The 21,004-nt window shown below is 33.0% G+C and overlaps 1 protein-coding gene and 1 pseudogene across 1 annotated transcript; both read left to right on the top strand.

Moving 5' to 3' along the window:
* The first annotated feature begins 468 nt into the window (after positions 1 to 468).
* LOC123212066 lies at positions 469 to 5,350 on the top strand (annotated as a pseudogene).
* A 4,654-nt stretch (positions 5,351 to 10,004) lies between these two features.
* On the top strand, positions 10,005 to 13,095 carry LOC123213898 (putative disease resistance RPP13-like protein 3). Its single transcript, XM_044633527.1, has one exon. The coding sequence runs from the start codon at positions 10,160 to 10,162 to the stop codon at positions 12,227 to 12,229; it is 2,070 nt and encodes a 689-aa protein (XP_044489462.1). The 5' UTR covers positions 10,005 to 10,159; the 3' UTR covers positions 12,230 to 13,095.
* Positions 13,096 to 21,004: the final 7,909 nt, after the last annotated feature.

Here is a 21,004-nt window from a genome sequence, read left to right on the forward strand (position 1 = left end):
AAATTAGAAAGATATAAATAAACAGATACATATTATAAATATAATTAAACAAAAATTAGAAGTGAAATGAGAAAGAAGCAGTAGAAGCAGAAAAGAGGAGAGGCAGGGGAAGAAGCAAATCCTCCAAATAATTTGGTTACACTCAAGACTTTAATGCCACTCATTTGTTGCTTCTGTGGAAAACAACGCTCTTCATTTTTTCCACCACTCTTCGTTTATTCCAGTCTTCAATTATTACTTTGATAGAAAATCACCCTTCACGCAACACGAGCAATATAATTTGTTCCCAAAAAAAAAGATTGATTATTAAGTCAGCCAATTCTTTCCAAAAAAAAACTCTCTTATCTTCCTTCAAGGGCACCAAACAAACAAAAACAAGTTTGTGAAATATGGTGGATGCTGTAGTGACATTTGTGTTGAATAGGGTTGGGGACTATCTCATCAAAGAAAGCAGCCTTGCTAAGTGGAATGAGAGGTGAAGTGGAGTCACTCAAAAAAGAGTTAGAATGGATGAGCTGTTTCATGAAGGATGCTGAGGATAAACAAGTTGACAGCCCTTTGATAAAACAGTGGGTGTCTGACATCCGAGAAATTGCTTATGATTTTGTGGATGTCTTAGATGAATTCATGCTTCATGTCGGTGATAATGATGAAGAAGGGGAGTCTCCAGAAAGAAAGCACGGACTCTTTAGTGCCATTAAGAAATGGGTCGCTAAATCTTCTCGCAAGGGTAGGGAGAAGGTAACTACGTACAATATTGGCAAGAAGATTGAATCTCTTAAAAAAAGACTCGGTGATGTTTCTCGTAGATGTGAATTTTATGGCCTGAGAGACATCAATATCAAGAGGGATGAAGACAACCTTGCTGTCAGAAGAATGAAACTGCTTAGAAAAACCACCTCCTTTTCCTTCTAAGAGAAAGTTGTTGGCTACGAGGATGAGACCAACAAACTGTTGGCTAAACTGCTTGCGAATGAGCGAAGGCGTTATGTGATCTCTATTTGGGGCACTGGTGGCTTGGGCAAAACAACCCTTGCTGGAAAACTTTACAAAAGTAGTGCAATCAAAGGAAATTTTGATTGTTGTGCTTGGGTTTCTGTATCTCAGCATTTCAACATCGAAGATCTTCTTCAAAGAATCATAAAATCTTTTGGGTTTTCAGCGGAGAAATTGGAGAGAATGAGTGAAGAAGATTTGGAGAGGTATGTTCATGAATCTTTGCAAGGGCGCAAATATTTGGTGGTAATTGATGATGTATGGCAGAAAGAAGCCTGGGCAAGCCTCAAAAGAGCCTTTCCAGACAATGAGAACGGTAGCAGAGTAATTATTACTACTCGGATCAGAGATGTTGCAGAGCGTTCAGATGAAAGAACTTATGTACATGAACTTCGTTTTTTAAAGCCAAATGAGAGTTGGCAGTTATTCTGCCAAAAGGCTTTTTCGAATTTAAATATAGATGAAGGACTGGAGAAGTTGGGAAGAGAGATGGTAGAAAAATGTCGTGGTCTACCACTTGCCATTGTTGTATTAGGTGGCTTACTTTCAACAAAGAAACCACAAGAATGGAATTTGGTACATGATAATATTTGGCGGAATTTAATTAATGATTCCATTCAGATAACATATTTATTGGCTTTAAGCTTTAATGATTTACCTTATCAATTGAAGTTATGTTTTCTCTATTTACGTCATTTTCCAGAAGACTGTGTAATCAACACAGATAAACTGATTCGCCTGTGGGTGGCCGAGGGTTACATACCGCACAATAAAGAAATAATGGAAGATGTGGCTCGCAGTTACCTGAATGAGTTGATTAACAGAAGCCTTGTTCAGAAAGAGAAAACGCGGTTGGGTAAGGTTGTCAAATGTCGGATTCATGATCTTTTGAGGGAATTAATGATTCAAAAGGCAACAGAGCTAAACTTTATTCAAACTTATGACGAAATGCAAAACTCAGCACCTCGCTCTTCCATGCTGTCATGTCGGCGACAAGCTATTTACTCTGGGATGAAAGGGACCGCGTGGCTTCAACTGTGTAATCCACTCTTGCGTTGTCTTTTATTCTTTGATCTCAATAAAGAAAGTCCAACATTGTCGCAATTCGTATCAACTTTGTGCAAAACGTTCAAGTTTCTAAGAGTGCTCGAGTTTGCGTATTTCCGGCGCAGATCAAGTTGGTCCTTACCCAAAGATATAGATAAGTTGATTCACTTGAAGTATTTGGGTTTAAGGGGTACAGGGATTTACCATTTTCCGGAATCGATTCTCAACTTGTCTCACCTAGAAACACTGGACTTACTCACTGATCTGTTCTTTGCTTTCAATCTACCAACTGAAATTTGGTAGCTGAAAATTTTGAGACATCTGATTGGAAACTGCACAAGGCAATATCTGCGGATAGACAATATGACAAATCTTCAAACTCTCAATCGTGTAGCAGATGACACTTGGACTAAAACAAATCATGAATCATTGGTTAATCTTCGAGAGCTACACCTACTTCTGTACCGTGAAAGCGAGAGGATGTTCACTTTCGATTCTATTGCTAAACTGAAAAGCATTCAACTTTTATCAGTTGATTTATCAGATAATCATTTTTTTCCTGCATTGCAGCCGCTCTCTCACTGCCCACATCTCTGAGACTTAAGCTTAAGTGGGAAGATAAAGAACCTACCAGAAGATATGCATGTACTTTTGCCGAATGTTGAAAGCCTATCATTACGCAAGTCCAAACTCGTAGATGATCCGATGCCAGTATTGGGGAAGATGTTGAACCTCACAATACTTGAGCTAAGATATGATTGTCTTCGTGGAAAGAAGATGGTGTGCAGGGAAAAAATGATTATCTGGAAGGAGCTTTCCTCGGGTTGAAACATTAGATATTGAAACACGTTACTTGGAGGAGTGGCAAATAGAGGAAGGAGCTTTACTTGTGCTTGCAGGTTTGGAGTTGATAAACTACAGCCAACAATTCCAACTTCCAGAAAGATTGAAATCAGTCGCACGCCTACATTGAAACAGATGCTTGTCAGAGGTATTGATAGTTCAATATACTCTTTGAGGTGATTGTTTGTGTTTGTACTCTGTTTTCTTCCAAATTTTTTATTCATCTCTCGCCCACATTTGAGTTTGAGCATTTCTATTTATGCAATAGCTTTTTGTTGTTTCCGTTTTGCACATGTAAGCCTCTTTACTTATCCAAGTGCCATAATACTTGTGGGTTGTGTATCTGCTTACTGAAGCTTTTTTTGCCTTCTCTTTAATACTGTTTTTCCATTAATGTTCCCATTCAAAAGCATTATTTATGAAATAAACTTATTAAAATTTCAATTAATCTTCGTATATACTATGGTATGGTCAGATCTGCTCAAATTTATATTTGAACTGAAAATTCAAATTCATAATTCGATTCGATTTGAACTTACAATATTTGGACAGCAAGTGTTGTGAAATTACATATGAAGTAAGCACCTGGTGCCGTTTAGCTACAACCACAATTAATGAAAAGGGATAAAATTCTCGAAAAAGAACACAAAATCACTGTAAATCTGACGGTGGCAAAGACCACAAAGGGTCATAATAAAATCCAACCATCATACTGTTGTAGAAGTCGTCTTGATATTAGGTAAAACGTCAGTGGTAGCATTTTCTTCCTAGAAAAAAACCGCAATACTCTGGAAAATATTTTCACAAATTGGCAAGTTGCAACAAATAGAGGTGTGGTACAAAAAAAAAAAATAGTAGTAATGTTACCCTTATTTTATATATATATATATATATATATATATATAAAATAATTTGAATTTATAGCCGAGTAAGCTCGAATTCAGTAGTTTGAATTTACAGTTCAGTTAAGCTCAAATCAGAAATTTTAAATATTATTTGGATTGAATGATATCGTTTTGTTAATGAACCATAAATCTAAGTCATACATTTGAACCATTAATTTGAGTTGAACTGAGCTACAATTCAAACCATTAATTCGAGTTACGAAATCGAGCTAAACTATAACCAAATCAAACCAAACTGAGTCATTTTTTATTCGAATCGAACTTGAAATGGACTTAATTTTGACTCAATGAACTCAAGTCAAACTAGAGTTAAGGGGTGTTCGGGCTCGGCCCTACCAGATTCCACCCGTAGTGGTATTTGTGAAAGAAAATCAAAACATTAATCGAAAAATATGAGTAGATGCTATTATACCTGAATGTAAATGGACCAAGTTTAAAGCAACAAAAGCACAACTTTTCTTGATTTATCAATTGAGCATTCGAAATTTAAGTTTGTTGTAGGTTTTGGGTTGATTCCTTTTTTTTTTTTTTGGTAGAAGAAGACCTCTGGGAAGACGACCGTCTTCCCAGATGAAGACAACAGCTTTGTCTTCGCCTGGGAAGACGAAGAACTTCGCCTTCCCCAACAAAGTTCTTCGTTTCCTAAGGCGAAGACGAAGTCAATCGAGCCTCCAAATGGGAGGAAAGCATTCGTCGGAAGGAGAGGCTGCTTCGGGAGGGAGAGACCGTCGACAATGGAGTCGTAACGATCGCCAGAGATTTCAAAATCAAACCCTAGGGTAAAACTGCTATTTTTTAAAACTTAGGTTAAGGGAAAATTTTAGTTTTTAAAGTTTAGGGGGGCAAAAAGAGATAAAATTTTTAGGCGTTAAGGTTTTGTTAAATCTAACCGGCCATGGGTGGGTGTTTAGTGTTTCCATAGTTAAAGGGGGGACATTTGAGAAAACATCAAGCCTTGGGTGGGAAATAGTCGTTTGGCCTATTATTTATGTACGACCCTTTCAAAGGCAATTTGAACAGAAAAAGCCTTATCCTTCTAGAAGCACTTCTATCTTTCTCTCTTCTTTTTAACCAAGGATTTAAAAACTGGATCGGACCAGACGGTTGGACTGGCCGGACCGTGAACCGGCACTGTAGCCGACTGTTATTAAGCTCAGAACTGTTTTAGGATTAAAATCAGGTTGGACCGCGGTCGAACCGCCGGTTCACATCTGAACCACGATCCAACCCGGTCAAGGTAGTCCACTGGTTCAAAAGCTGCGTATGAGAAACAATTTATATAAAACTTTCCTTCTGTTACTTGTAGTGCACGTAGACGCAAAAGGATTTGCTACAGCCGACGACTTGCTCCAACGTCACAAGTTGAAACGGTCGTCGATTCATCTGTTGCCAATGACCGTTTAAAGATGCCTGCCGACGACGACGAAGCTGTCGAGGGTTGTTGGTTTGCAGGCTCACAAGACAGCAGCTTCACGACTATATTGCAACCTTTCACGACGACTTCTCAGTCTCAGACGGTGGCCGACGACGACGAGTTTCGTTGTTGTTGTGACCGGTGACTTCTCAGGCAACGACGGGAAGCTGGTGTGTTTCCTTTCAATGCTTTGAAAAAGTATTTACATATATAAACCATGCTTGATTGAAACAGTATATATTGAAAGTTTGGAATGCCTGGAAAAAAGTTTATTTTTTGAATTACTATTTTTTGAATGCCTGGAAAGTTTTGGAATGCCTGGAAAATAACAATTCTTAATTTGAAAATATATATATTAGTAAATATTAATTGATTTATTATTAATTTGTAATTTTATGTAACGAATTTGTAATTTTATTATGTATCTATATTGAATGTTTGGATTGAATGTATTTCATTCGTAACGTGGTTAGTTTCTAAGAATTTGAAAGTTGAATATCAATCTTTTGTGATACCCTATTTACATATAATAACTCAATATATGATAATTTACAACGAATATTGAAATTCGGATTATGAATGTATGAAGTTATGTATTGTGCCCAAATTACGAATATTGTTATTTATAATGAATGTATGAAGTTATGCATGTTGAAATTCCACAATTAATTGGTATTCTGATTTTATTGTTATTCTTATATGCAACAGATAAATAAAGTAGAAGTATGTTTTTATCTGGATCTGGGGTTTCTTCAACACTATGTCGAGTGAAAGGTGATATTACTTGGGCACATGTTTCTGAGAGTATAGATGATAATGGAAGGAAGATGTTGAAGTGTTTATATTGTGGTAAAACAACTAGAGGAGGTGGTATATATAGAATGAAGCAACATTTGGCTGGAAAAAAAATAGATGTTGGTCTATGCACTAAAGTTCCTCATGATGTTAGATTTCAAATGGCGAATGCATTAGAAGAGATTGTAGCAAAAAATAAAGAAAAACAAGAATTTCGTAGGCATGCAACTCCTTTTGGTGCTACTATACCTCCATTTGAGGGTGATATTGCAGTTGAAGAATTTGAAGGGTTGTTTCATCCTATGAACATGACTGAAGGTAATACTGGTATTGGGTCTTCTAAAAAACAAATTAGACTCACAAATGATTCAAAAAGAAAAAGACCGATTGGGGTTGGGGATTTTTTTGCTCCAATGACTACTAGTGGGGCTCAACCTTCAATAAAAAGTGTTTTGGCTGGAAAAGAAGCCAAATGAAGAGCTGACATGGCTGTTGTGAGGTTCTTATATGATGTTTGCATCCTTCTTAATGCATTAAATTCTATTTATTTCCAACCTATGTTAGATGCCATTACTGCAATTGGGCCTGGATATAAGCAGCCAACATATTATGAAGCACGAGTGAATTTGTTGAACGATTCAAAGAAGGAAGTGTAATTACTTATTGATAGTTACAAAAAAAATTGGGAAGAAGTTAGTTGTACACTTATGGCTGATGGTTGGACAGACATTTCTAGTAGGTCGCTGATTAATTTTTTAGTATATTGTCCAAAAGGGATTTGTTTTATCAAATCAGTGGATGCATCTGGTGTTGTAAAAGGGCGGACACATTATTTGGGTTGTTTGAGAAAATAGTATTATGGGTTGGGCCTAAGAGTATTGTCCATTTTGTGACTGATAATGGAGCTAATTATAAAGCAGCTGGAGGATTATTGTCTGAAAAATATAAAAATATTACTTGGTCACCTTGTGCAGCACACAGTATCAATTTGATTTTGAAAGATATTGGTGAAATAGATCACATTATTAGAATTTCCAAATGTGCATCTCTTGTGACAAAGTTCATTTATAATCATACATTATTGATAGCTTGGTTGAGGAAGAGAGAAGGATGGAGAGAAATTATATGGCCTGGTGCAACCCGATTTGCTACGACTTTTATCGCATTGCAAAGTCTTTTTGAGTATAAGCATGACTTACAAGCAATGGTCACTGACAGATTTTTTATTGATTCTAGATATACAAAGAGTAATCAAGGCAAAGAGGTTGTGATCATAATTCTGAATAATGCTTTTTGGAACGAAATAGGTATAATTGTAAAAGTTGTGGGACCATTGATGCGTTTGCTTCGTATTGTAGATTCAGATAAAAGACCTTCATTGGGATATGTCTATGATGAAATATATAGAGCTAGGTTGGGGATAAAGAAGTTGTTTAAGAATAAAAAGAAATTCTACAAGTCTTATACTCAAATAATCAAGTTGAGGTGGCATAGGACATTGCGTCGAGGTATTCATGCAGCTGCATATTACTTGAATCCTGCATTTCAATATGATCGTGAATCTTTTTGCACAAAACCAGAGGTATTACAAGGTTTTCTGGATATTGTTGAGAGTAAAACATGTATGTTTAATGTTAGTAAGGCGAAGCTAGTAGAAGAGAGTAGAATGTTTCGTGATTGTGATGGGAGTTTTTCACGTCAGCTTGCTATTGAAACATGCAAAACCACACGACCTGGTATGAATTTAATTTATATGTTTCTTATGTCTCGATTCTTTTTCTAATTTATAAAATTCTATTACATTATTATTTATATGTTATTTTGTATTAGATGAATGGTGGAGAACATATAGATACAGTACTCCTAATTTACAGAAGTTTGCAATTAAAATTCTTAGTCAAACTTCAACATCTTCAGGCTGTGAGCGTAATTGGAGTGTTTTTGAACGCATACATACTAAGAAGAGAAATAGATTGGAGCATCAACGTGTAAATGATCTTGTTTTTATTCATTATAACATACGGTTGCAAAATAGGTAAACACAATTATCAATTATTCATCATTACGTTTATAAATATTTTTATTTAAACTATTTTATCATTTTTAATGATTATTTCCAACTTTACATGTACCTTACTTAATGCTCTTTAATCTTTATTTTTTATCATTTTGGCTATTTAGGTTATGTTACAAGAAGTCAAATTTTGATCCAATTGATTATGAAAGTATCGATAAAACAGACTTCTAGATAGTAGACGAGGAAAAGGAGTTTGGTGAACTTAATGCAGATGAATTGGATCAAATCCTTTATGGAGAGGGATCTATTCCTATTAATAATGATTCAACAAATTATGATTTGTCACATAATTACCTAAGTAAAAAATATTTTTTTAGTACTTACACAAATATTTACACATTTATATAAATAATTGATTTTTTAGAGTAAAAGAAAATAAAATGTGCAATTATAAATTTTGCAGATAATAATATTGAAGAAGATGGTGTAGAAGATGAACAATTGATAGAGGGTGCAACAGAAGCGATGACAGGATCTTTTATCATTAGTGATAATGAAGAATGACTAATTATTCATTTATTAAATTTTATGTTAAACAAATTATATTTTTGATATGTTTTGTTAAATGTTGAATTGAATATTATTTGTTTAATAATAGTTATGTTGATTGGTTGATTTTATATTTTATTTAATACATATATTAGATTTCTGATTTGTTTTAGTGTTCAATAATTAATAGTGTACGTGTTTGTAGAATTGGATTTGTTTTATGTATATGTTTTGTTTTGATGCAAAGTTAATTGTTATTACTTATTATATTTATGTTCGATAATGCATATATTTTGTTAATTGTGAAAATTGAAAAGTATGCACAATATAAAATTTATTGTGTAAAACATATGTAATTAGTAATTAAATATAATTTTTTAGGTTTTTACATAAAACCGGTCCAAACAGTCCAATCGACCGGTCTAAACGGTTCAACCGATCCGACCGAAACCGGTACTTAAAACGGTTTTTATCCCGGTCCGATTTTGAAAACCTTGTTTTTAACCACGCCTTCCGTCACTTAAAAAACAGTTTATTTCTTTTCTGCTTAACATAAAAAAGGTAAAAGAATTTGACGCTACAATAAACTTCCTTTGAAATGAATCTATGTATCTTATAATAAAAATGGGACCCTTGAGATAGTTTTGGGTAGAATTGGTTGGACTTATTCCAGTAAGGCAGAGATGTGGGGCTTTAAACTAGCAAAATATTTGAATAATTAAAGTTGAATTTCATTCTAGTATTGTGTTTTAGTGATCTTCAAAAACAAAGAGCTGGGAAGTAGCCAACTCTTTGTTTAATTAGGTTGATCCATTTAATTGTTTGTTAATTCAGTAATATCTCATAAGATAATGTTGAATATTGAATATTGATATTCAATTAAACTAGAGCTTAGGTTAATTAATATAAAAGTTCATGACTTAATGATTGTATGAAGAAGCTGGGCAGCTGAGAAAAAGGAAATATGACAACTGAAATTTCCATTAATTTTATGAAACTTCAATTTAAGAAAGAAAATAGGTTGATGTTTTAAACTGGAAATTTGAGTTTGTAACTCAATTTGATTTAAATTCACAATATTTGGGTAGCAAGTGTTGCGAAATTATATATGAAGAAAATACCTACCATCGTTTAGTTACAATCACAATTAATTAAAGGGGATAAAATTCCTAGAAAAGAACATGAAATCACTGTAAATCTAATGGTGGCAAAGATCACAAAATATCATAATAAAATCCAACCATCACGTTATAGTAAAAAAGTCCTCTTTCTTGGTATTAGGTAAAGCGTCGGTGGTATCATTTTCTTCCTACAAAATAACGTAATACTTTGGCAGAACGTTCTCAGAAGTTGGTAAGTTACAACAACTGTCCGTGTGGTCCAAAAAAAAAAATAGTAGCACCCTATCCTTAAATTTGGAGAATTTAGAGCAAATTTAATCAAAGAACCAAATTATTTTATGAAAGAAAATAGATTGATTCTTTAAAGCCATCCATCTCTTCTGCGCTTGAAACAGAAACAAGAAAGTTCATTGCTCTTATCTTCCTTCAAGAGCCCAAAAAAAAAAAAAAAGAAAAAATCAGTTTATGAAATATGGTGGATGCTGTAGTGTCATTTGTGGTGGAGAGGACTGGGGACTATCTCATCAAAAAAGCAGCCTTGTTAAGTGGAGTGAAAGATGAAGTGGAGTCACTGAAAAAAGAACTGGAATGGATGAATTGTTTCACAAAGGATGCTGAGGAGAAACAAGCTGGCAACTCTATGATAGAACAGTGGGTGTCTGACATACGAGAAATTGCTTATGATTTTGAGGATGTCTTAGATGAATTCAAGCTCCAAGTCGGTGACAAAGATGAAGAAGGAGAGTCTTCAGAAAGAAAGCGCGGATTCTTTACTGCCATTGGGAAATCGGTTAGGGAGAAGGTAACTACGTACAATATAGGCAAGAAGATTGAATCTCTGAAAAAGAAACTCAGTGATGTTTCTCGTAGATGTGAATTATATGGCCTAAGAGACATCAATATCAAGAGGGACGAAGACAGCCATGCTGTTAGAAGAATGAAACAGCTGAGAAGAACCACCTCCTTTTCCTTAGAAGTGAACGTAGTTGGTTACCAGGATGAGATCAAAAAACTGTTGGATAAACTGCTTGATAATGAGCCAAGGCGTTATGTGATCTCTATTTGGGGCACCGGTGGCTTGGGCAAAACAACCCTTGCAGGAAAACTTTATAAAAGCAGTGAAATCAAACAAAAATTTCATTATAGTGCTTGGGTTTCTGTATCTCAGCAGTACCAACTTGGAGATCTGCTTCGAAAAATTATAAAATCTTTCGGTTTTTCTGTGGAGGAATTGGAGAGAATGAGTGAGGAAGATTTGGGGGACCACGTTAATAAATCTTTGCAAGGGGGCAAATATTTGGTGGTAATTGATGATGTATGGGACCAAGGTGCATGGCGAACCCTCCGAAAGGCCTTTCCAGACAATGAGAACGGTAGCAGAGTGATTATTACCACTCGCAGCAAAGATGATGCAGAGCTTTCAGATGAAAGAACTTTTGTACATAAACTTCGTTTTTTAAAGTCAGATGAGAGTTGGCAGTTATTCTATGATAAAGCTTTTTGGAATTCAAGTCCAGAAGGTGAAGAACAACTGATGCTGGGAAGAGAGATGGTAGAAAAATGTCGCGGTCTACCACTTGCCATTGTTGTATTGGGTGGTTTACTTTCAACAAAGAACTTACGCGAATGGAAGTCGGTACGAAAAAAAATGTGGAAAAAATTAAGTGCTGGTTCTCTTGAGATAACATATTTGTTGGATTTAAGCTTTGATGATTTACCTTATCAATTGAAGTTATGTTTTCTCTATTTAAGTCAATTTCCAGAAGACTCTGAAATCAACACAGATAGGCTGATTCGCTTGTGGGAGGCTGAGGGTTTCATACCGCACAGCGAAGAAATAATGGAAGATGAGGCTCGCAATTACTTGAATGAGTTGATTAATAGGAGCCTCATTCAAAAAGAGAAAACGTTGTTGGGCAAGGTTGTAACATGTCGAATTCATGATCTGTTGAGGGAATTAACGATTCGAAAGGCAACAGAGCTCAACTTTATGCATATTTACGATGGAATCGAAAACTCATCAACTCACTCTTCCAGGCAACCATGTCGACGACAAGTGTACTCTGGGATGAAAGGGACCATGTGCCTTCGACAGTGTACTCCGGTCTTGCGTTCTCTTTTGTTGTTTCATCTCTTTGAAGAAGGTCCAACACCACAGAAATTCGCATCAACTTTGTGCAAAAAATTCAGGTTTCTAAGAGTGCTCGAGTTTGACGGTCTCCCGAGAGAATTTGACTTCTCCTTACCCAAGAATATTGATAAGTTGGTTCACTTGAAGTATTTAGGTTTGAGGCACACTTGTATTAAAGGTATTCCGAAATCGATTCTCAACATGTCGAATCTAGAAACTCTGGTCTTACAAGATGATAAGGGCGGTGAAATATCTCTACAAGGGAACCTTACCAGGCTGAAAAATTTGAGACATCTGATTGGAAACTTCACAAAGTATTGTCTGTGCATAAACAATATGACAAATCTTCAAACTCTTCAATCAAGTGAACTATGCAACTTTAACTTATGCAAATCCAGAAACTTTGGTTAATCTTCGAGAGCTACACCTTTCTCTTATCTATAAACGTGAGTTGAACTTCACTTTCGATCCTATTGCCAGACTGAAAAGCATTCAAATTTTATCGGTTCATTTACAAGAGAATCAAACTTTTCCTGCATTTGAGCCGCTCTCTGATTGCCTGCATCTCCGAGACTTAAGCTTAATAGGGAAGATAGAGAAACTACCAGAAGATATGCAGGTACTTTTGCTGAATGTTGAAAGCCTATCATTACATGAGTCCAGACTCGTAGACGACCCGATGCCAGTATTGGAGAAGATGTTGAACCTCGCAATACTTGAGTTAGGCCCTGGTTGTTATCGTGGAAAGAAGATGGTGTGCACGGCAAATAGTTTTCCTCGGGTTGAAATTTTAGTTATTGATTGTAATTTGGAGGAGTGGCGGGTAGAGGAAGGAGCTCTACCTGTGCTTACACGTTTGAAGTTGGGATGGTACAAACAACAATACCAACTTCCAGAAAGATTGAAACAGAAGCTTGACAGAGAGTAATGCTACTTCAAAATCGATCTTTGAGGTGATTGTTTGTGTTTGTACTTTGTTTTCTTTCAAATTTTATTCATCTTCTGTCGGCCGGCTTTTGAGTTTGAGCATTTGTATTGTATTTATGGAATAGATTTTTATTGTTTCAGTTTTGAATAAAGCTTGTGGGTTCTGTATCAGCTTACAGAAACAAGAATGCAGTAGCAAATACTATGTGTAATATGGAAATGTGGAGCGAACAGAGGAGAGAGTAAGGAGATTAGCAGAACCTTTTTCTGCCTTCTCTTTATTATTAGTATTTTTCCATTAATGTTGTCATTCAAAAGCATTATTCATGAAATAAACTTATTAATGATTAGTAAGATGAGAATTACTTTATTTTTAATTTTAGATTTATGTTAATTGAGGTGTTACATAGCTACTATAGCTAAATAGGATATAATATAAACTTTACAATTTTTATTTTCTCTTTAAATTATATACTCAAATCCCAAATTTTCATTTTAATCATAAATCTTGAGCTATTATCTATATATATATATATATATATATATAGACACACACACACAATAGAAAGGCATTCCGAAGAAAATAGAAATATTAAAATCTGAAATTTTTTCATTTTTTTTCTACCTACACTTTCAAAAAAGTAAATGATTTTTTTGAATTTAGATGAATTTGAGGGTCTATTATTCTCACTTTTTTTAGAGAAATAACACTAAAAAGCCAAAAAAAAAAAAAAAAGATATGCCTAAAAAACATAAATAAATATTTTGTTCGACTTAATCTAGCATAACTTACTCCAAAACTCAATTAATTAGTAAATAAATGTTCACATCTCTGTGACTTTTTAATTAAAAAAACTACAAAACTAAAACTGACACCCAAACCCAAAAAACACTCAATTTTTAAAAGACTCATAAACCAAAATGTCCAGCTACACTTTTTAATTGCCATTAGCGATTTTATGGGGTCTCTAATATTGAGAAAGCTTAACCTAAAACAAAGTAATCTATTTATAAGAGAAAATTACTTATAAATATTTAACAAGTAATGTAGGATAAATACTTTCAGAAAGAAAACTGTCTATACAAATTTAACATATAAATAACGTGGAATAAGATTCAAGAAAATAGAAGCAAAAATACCCATCAAACTAGTGTATATAGGCTTATGTGTTTGTCATTTGTGTGTGCAAAAATAGAAGCAGCCAGTGAGTGAGCGGCAGAGAAAAGTCAAGTGTGAGTGAGTGCAGAAAATTAAGTGTGATGTGTGAGCAAAATAGAGTGTGCGAGAGCTGTAAAGTGAGTGGTGTGAGTGGTCTTTAGTATGTGATTTTGTACAAATTTGTAGTTGTTGAATTAATAAAGTTATTATTTTATAAGCTCCACTCTTGCTTAATAGAACCTACCATAAAAACTAACGCATGGAGTTTTGCCAGTTCTTAACTTCTGGTCATGTTTACCTGTGTCTTATTTAAACTTCATGACTGAAGTTTCCGAGAAAGAGCCAGGAAATTTCCCATACCTAACCCCTGTTTTCCGCTTTATTAAAGTACCGTCTTTTCCATCTTTCTTTTCAGCTTTACTAGGATTCGCCCTATATTACAACCTGATCGGTTTCTCTTTATTTATTTAATCTTGAATATTATGAACTTTCAAGTCAAATTTAGTATGCTGAATTTTTCCACAACTTGGAAACTTTAGCCAATTGCATTTTATGAGCCAAAAGAGAAAATACAAAAGCAAAATTAGATTTTACCTTCACGCATGGTGTTTAACCTAGGGCAGGATATCATTCAAGTATTGGTCTCAAAAACCAGTTTGATTCAATTAAACTTGAGTCAAATTTATTTGATTTGAATTTGAGCTAAATTTAAGTCAAAAGATTTAACTCATTTTTAAATAGAACCGAAGTCAAGTTAAAAAGTGTTCAACTTAAGTTCAGTTCAAATTCATAACTCAAATTTGTAGTTCGAATTCGTAGCATAATTCAGTTTGAATTTGTGGTTTAGATCAATTTAAATTTATAGTTTGAATTGAAAGTTCAAATTCATGGCTCTAATAATTTATAGTTTGAATCGAAAGTTCAAAGGGGCTTTAGAAATTCTATGCATAAAAGGAATCTTATTCTATTTCTAGTAAGACTCTAATAATTTTATTTAATATATTTACAATTGTATTTCTCATTAAATAGGTTTATCTAAAGAGTTACATTTTTACATTGAAAACAAATAGGGAAGCCATTCACTGTCCTGTAATTCTAGATGTTTTCTTCTATCAAAGCTTTGAGATTGTACACAAATTAATCCATAATTTAATGATAATGATATTAATTGATTTTGTTTTATTCTTTATTTTTAATTCAGAAAAATTAATGACTTATAACTATAAATATGATGTTTTGAGGAAAAAAAATGGAAAAAGAAGAAGAATATTTTTTTTTAATTATAATTAAATTCTCACTTAAAATTGAAGATGAGGGCCAAAGAGGAAGAGAGTGGGGGGCCACCAGTCTTATCCCTTGTTTTATATAAATGAAATTTTAACTACTGGGATTTAAAGCCCCTTTGTATCTCTAATTGTGTCTCCATAATTTTTTTTTTTTTTAAATATAGTTAAAATTTTTAATGGCCAAGATGTTCCTTTAATCTTTTAAAAGGCCCCAAATATTACAAAGATTTTTCTTTCTTAAAACTCTATTTCTTTTATTTATATTAGAAAATATGTTCAAAACTTTAATATTAAAAATATCAATCATAGACAACTTGACAACTTAAGCATGCAAGGCTTCCTGGCACCTTATTTGCAGGCTGTGACCGACTAAAAGCAATGAGAGAAGAAATTTCTACCGGAGAGAAGCTCATATTTGGAAGTACCTTGAGATTCCACCATCAATAAAGCAACTTATTCAATAAGGCAGTGAGATGAGCCGAAGCACAACCTATGTGTGACATGAGAATTGAAAATTGAGAGTTGACAAGTAGGGTTGTATACAGTTCGATTTAATATGGTTTCAGATCAATTAAGAGTAGACTTCAAAAGGCAACATCAGACATCAGAAATGTAGCCTGGTAATTGCCAGTGTTAGTGAAGATATGTTGTTTCTCATTCATTTTCAGATCGAAATTCACATTCATGGCCTGGGGTCAAATGAGTTATTGAGACACATTCTTGTCACTTTTTGGTATTATAATTCGCGAAAGGCTGTCATCTGACCCCAAAAAACAAAGATATTGTTTGAATCATTTGTAGTGGACTTCAGGTTAATGTGTACACTTGATGAATCTGATTTACTAAAACCAAAGGGCAAAAGACTCCATGTATCAACGTAATGATGAGTTCTTCAAATTTGTTAACTGTGTATAACGTAATGATGGTGACTCCCATCTAAATATTTTCGTTTTGCTAGTAATTGTCAACAAAAAGGAGGGATAATCTGCATCGCACAATTTAATTGCAACGAATGATTCAAAACCAAGGAAATGCACCCATGCGATAAACTCTACCTCTATCTAGTCTAGTCCCATCATATGCAGAGTCAAGAGAGCAATGATTTTAAAGCTTTTTCTTTTTGGCTCCCGACATCTAATCACCGATTGATGTACATCAGAGTGAAAATGTGACTGGGATCATTACCTTCGTGAATTATTAGTAACCACAAATTAACCATAAATAATTTCTTAAATGTCCCACTTCTTTACAATAATTTTAATGGCCAAAGCACTATGTCCCACCCAAGGTATGTTACAATATCAAGTTTCCACCCTTTATATTTGATAATACCAAACACCCACCTATGAACAGTTAAAATTAACGGAACCTTAACCTCTTAAAATTTTATCTCTTTTTATCCCCCTAAAATTTAAAAACTAAAAGTATTCATCAGCCTAAGTTTTAAAAAATAACAGTTTCATCCTAGGGTTTCGTTTAAAAATCTCTGACGACATCTCTGGCTCTATTATCGATGGTCTCTCCCTCTCGAAGCATCATCTCTTTTCGGTGATCTCTTTCCTCTCATTTGGAGGCCTGATCGACGTCGGAGACTCCTTGAGAGACGAAGAACTTCGTAGGGAAAGACGAAGACGAAGATGAAGCTGTCGTTTTTTGTTCAAGTTTTTTCATCTTTGTTTCTTAATGAAGAAAATGAAAATTAGACAAGAAAAAGAGAAAATGTAATTATATCTTCCAGTACCCATTGCCAAGCGTACCCTGAATGGAAAGTATATGTTTTTCCGTCCTTTAAAAAAAAAAAATGTGAAGACAAGAAAATAACTGAAACAAAGTTTGTAAAAATTAAATTACAAATCATAATAAAATAAGTATTATGAGGAAATGAGAAAACAAACATGTACATTCACTGAATAAAAATAGCATGATATATATTCTAATTTGTGGAGTTGTTGGTATTTTCTAATTTGAAAGGTTCTTTATATTTTCCATAAAATGTATTTTAACACATTTTTTATTCATACTTTTGGAGTGTTGCTTTTTTTAATGTAAAGTATAATAATTTACAAATATTATAAAAATTTACAAATTTGTTATAAGTTTGGTTTAGAATGTAAACCTTGGTCGCAAAAGAAAGCATGATTTAACTAGCATATTTGCATCGATATGTATGTTATAAAATATTAATTAATCCCTTATATGGTAAAATATCAATGAACCTTTACATGATAAAATATCAATTAATCTTTGTATATATAAAATATTAGTTGAACCCTTATATATGTAAAAATATCAATTAATTTTGAATATTTTTCTAATAAAAAAATATAATTTTAACACTTTCTACCATTCGTGATTTCAAATTGTATTTCAAATTTATTAAATTAATTTAACATACAAAAAAATAATATATAATCATCAAATAAATGAAATTTAAAATTAATATTTGGATAAATATTGAGATGTAATGAATTCAAAAGTTGGATCTTGAGAGAATGCAAAAATAAGAATTTTTTAAACTCCGTAGAGTTTAGTTGTGATGTGGGCTTGTATTATGATGTGGATTTGAATTAAAGTTTATATAAAAGAGAGTGAGTGATTTTGGTAGTTAAATTTGGATTTTGGTCATGTTTGTATAATCCCTAAAAATGTAGTCAATTTTGTATAAACTCCTTGTAACTAATCATTTTAATTAATTAATCACCCTTAAAAAATATATGTCATTAGAAGAGTATTATGTATATATATTTTTAGTATATAATTAGATACATAAATATGGTATTATCATATGATTAAATTTATTTTATTTTTAATTTAAAATTAATTAATTATATAATGATATATTATCTATATATTTAATTATATATAAAAAAATGTTGATAGATGGAAGATCATTATTACTAAAATAGAATTTTGTGAGACAAGCAAAAAATGGCTACGTTAACTTTGGGCCTGATTTTTAGAATTTTGTGATGTGGGTTGAAAAATGCATTCTATTGATGTGGTGTAGCGTGTCATGTGGGTTCTCTCTTCTCTGATTCCAATATAAAAAAGGGCTTATATCTGAACCTAAAACATATAGGGTTCGTTTTGGGCTGAATTGGGTATGTGTTAAGTCTTCAGAGGACTAAGGGATTCAGAAGAGATTTCTCTTACTGAAGCCTTGATGAAAGATTTAGCCCATACAATATAATGACCACTTAGAACTGATGTTAATTTTGATTCTAAAGCACACGTCTTTCATTTAAAACACTAATATTTGGTCGACCACATGTGAGTCACATAGATCCCCCTAGAACATGTATGAGATATAAAGATCACATAGACAAAGAGGCTTTGTGTTACTCATGAGAACATGTTTTCTCATGATGATTTTTGATAAAATATGTTTTTAGAATGCTGTTGTATAAGATATGTTTTGATGAAACCATGTTTTTGATGGATGCCTTTTCCAAACCAGTACTTAGTGGCGGTGGCCCCAACAGAAGGAAGCTGTTGCATAACAGAATTAGGACCCATATTATTAGCATTCCCATCACTAAAACCGGAACCAGCAAGAGGTACAATATTAGTTCATCAATAAGCAAAGTCAATAAATACTTGATCCGAAAATTAAAAAAAAAAAATATGGCGACGTGACAGTCATCAACATTCTCTTGAAATATGGAGGGCCAAAATGAACCTTGAAGAACAAATTAGAAAAAATGCTTGAAGGACCGAAAAAAAAATCACTTGAAATATGGAGGACCAAAATGAACCTTGAAACAAACATGAGCTTTTTGGAGTTGAGTTTTGCCCTTAACAACAAATTAGAAGGGAAAAAAAAAATTACCAAGTTGACGATAGATTCTTATTGTATATGCATCATTTAAAAGCCAAACCCAATTTTCTTATATTATCACATGGGCGCAGGGCAAGCAGGCGCACGGGGTGCGAGCAAGCGGTCTTCCTATTCACACAGGTTTTTTATCAAACACTCGGCAGGCCTCCAAAACACAAACCAAACCCAACCTTCCCATTCAATCACAAACTCTATGGCAATATACCTTCTGTGGATATGAATTATTGGCAACATCCTCACCAACGAGGTAAATTAAAATTCGAACGCAAAAACATCCGTGTCTCTACAAATCTTAAAGCTGAATGCTTTTGAAAATATTAATAAAATGTTAAGATAAAAAATTAAGGGATTAATTTTAACTAGGGATATAATTATAGTAAAAAGTGCCCTTTATATATAATTTCTTTTAATTTAAAATTTAATTCAAGTTTAAATTGGATGGTTATAAAATTCAGATTTTGAAAATTATTTTTAGCAAATACATATTTTATCTAGTTACTCAATTTTTTGGTCTAGATACCTATTCAAATACTAGGTTTAAGAATAGATTCTAATCGAATTAAACTTGAACTCAATTGAATTTTAACTCGACTTGGTTTATGAACAAACGAGCTCGAGCCTGAGTTTCGAGCTTACCATTTGATTTTTTAAGGATTAAGTATTAACGATAAAATGACATTATTTTGTTAAATTTTTAAAAAAATATTTACCATTTGATTATGTTTCATTTCCAAAAAAATTGGGTTGTAATTTGTAAACCTTTTTCTTTAATTTTCCAAACCAAATCATTCTTCAACTCATACCAAATCAAATTATAATTTTCGAATGATATGGTTTTTTTTTTTTTTTTTTTGTCATTTGAACTATTTTGTACACACACTAAGATCAATAATGACAGACTTGCAATTTATTTAATGAGAAATTTAAAAAATTTATCATTAAATATGTAAAATTTTTTAGTTATAGTATAAATAATTGATAATTAAAATCATAAAAATGTTATTAATAATAATGGGATATCTACCTTCTTCTTATTTTTTTCTCACTAAAGCTTTTTTAGTGAATAACAAAGATTACAGAGAGGATAAGACATAAGTAGTTGTTGGGGTTGTAATGGTAGTGATGAAGGTGATGCTACGGGGCCTTTTGTGTATTGTGTTCAGTGTTTGGGAAAAAAAAAAGAGGAGGATTCGGTGCAATGATTCCAACATTGGGTGAAGAGCTATTGAAATGAATTCATTTTATTATATTAAATTATAATTGAATTTAAATCAAACATGTTTGAGTTTAAATTAAAACTTGATTGGAATGAATTTGAACTTTAGATATTAATATAAACAAGCTCAAGCCCAAGCCTTAGTTATTTGACCGAGTGGCTTGTGCGGCTTGCAAGCTAGTTTAACTGCCCAAGTGTGACCTTCACTTTCCTACTGTGTCGCCCAAGTGTGACCCTTCGATTTTCTTCTTTCAATCTTCACTTTGACATTTTGATTTCAAAGTGAAAATTAAATATTGAGCTAGCATTGAAACTTCAAAATAAAAATTGAAAATTGAATGTTGAGTCGGTAGCTAGCATTGAAAACTTATACTTTAAAATGAAAATTGAAAATTGAATGTGGAGGCACCCAAGTGTCAGCAAAACTTCAAAGCTTTAGAGTTTGAAAATTGAATTAAAGTCAAAGTCTGTTTCCTTTGCTTTTGCTTCTTTATGCACGCGTCTTTAGAGTTTGACTGGGCAAAGGCAACGTTCCGTTTAAACAAAATAAAAAATCTATATTATATAACTTATGATATATTTTAATAAAAGCAATTATATATAAACCAAATAAGTATCTATATTATATAAACAAAATATTTGTATAAATTTTTGGGTTTAATAGAAAACATATATAAAAATATTATATAGCTTATGAAAACCAAAATTTCCAGATTTGACTATCATTTCCAAAAATATAATATTTATATGAATACAAAAA

This window comes from Mangifera indica, chromosome 1 (genome assembly GCF_011075055.1).
Source record: "Mangifera indica cultivar Alphonso chromosome 1, CATAS_Mindica_2.1, whole genome shotgun sequence".
NCBI lineage: Eukaryota > Viridiplantae > Streptophyta > Magnoliopsida > Sapindales > Anacardiaceae > Mangifera > Mangifera indica.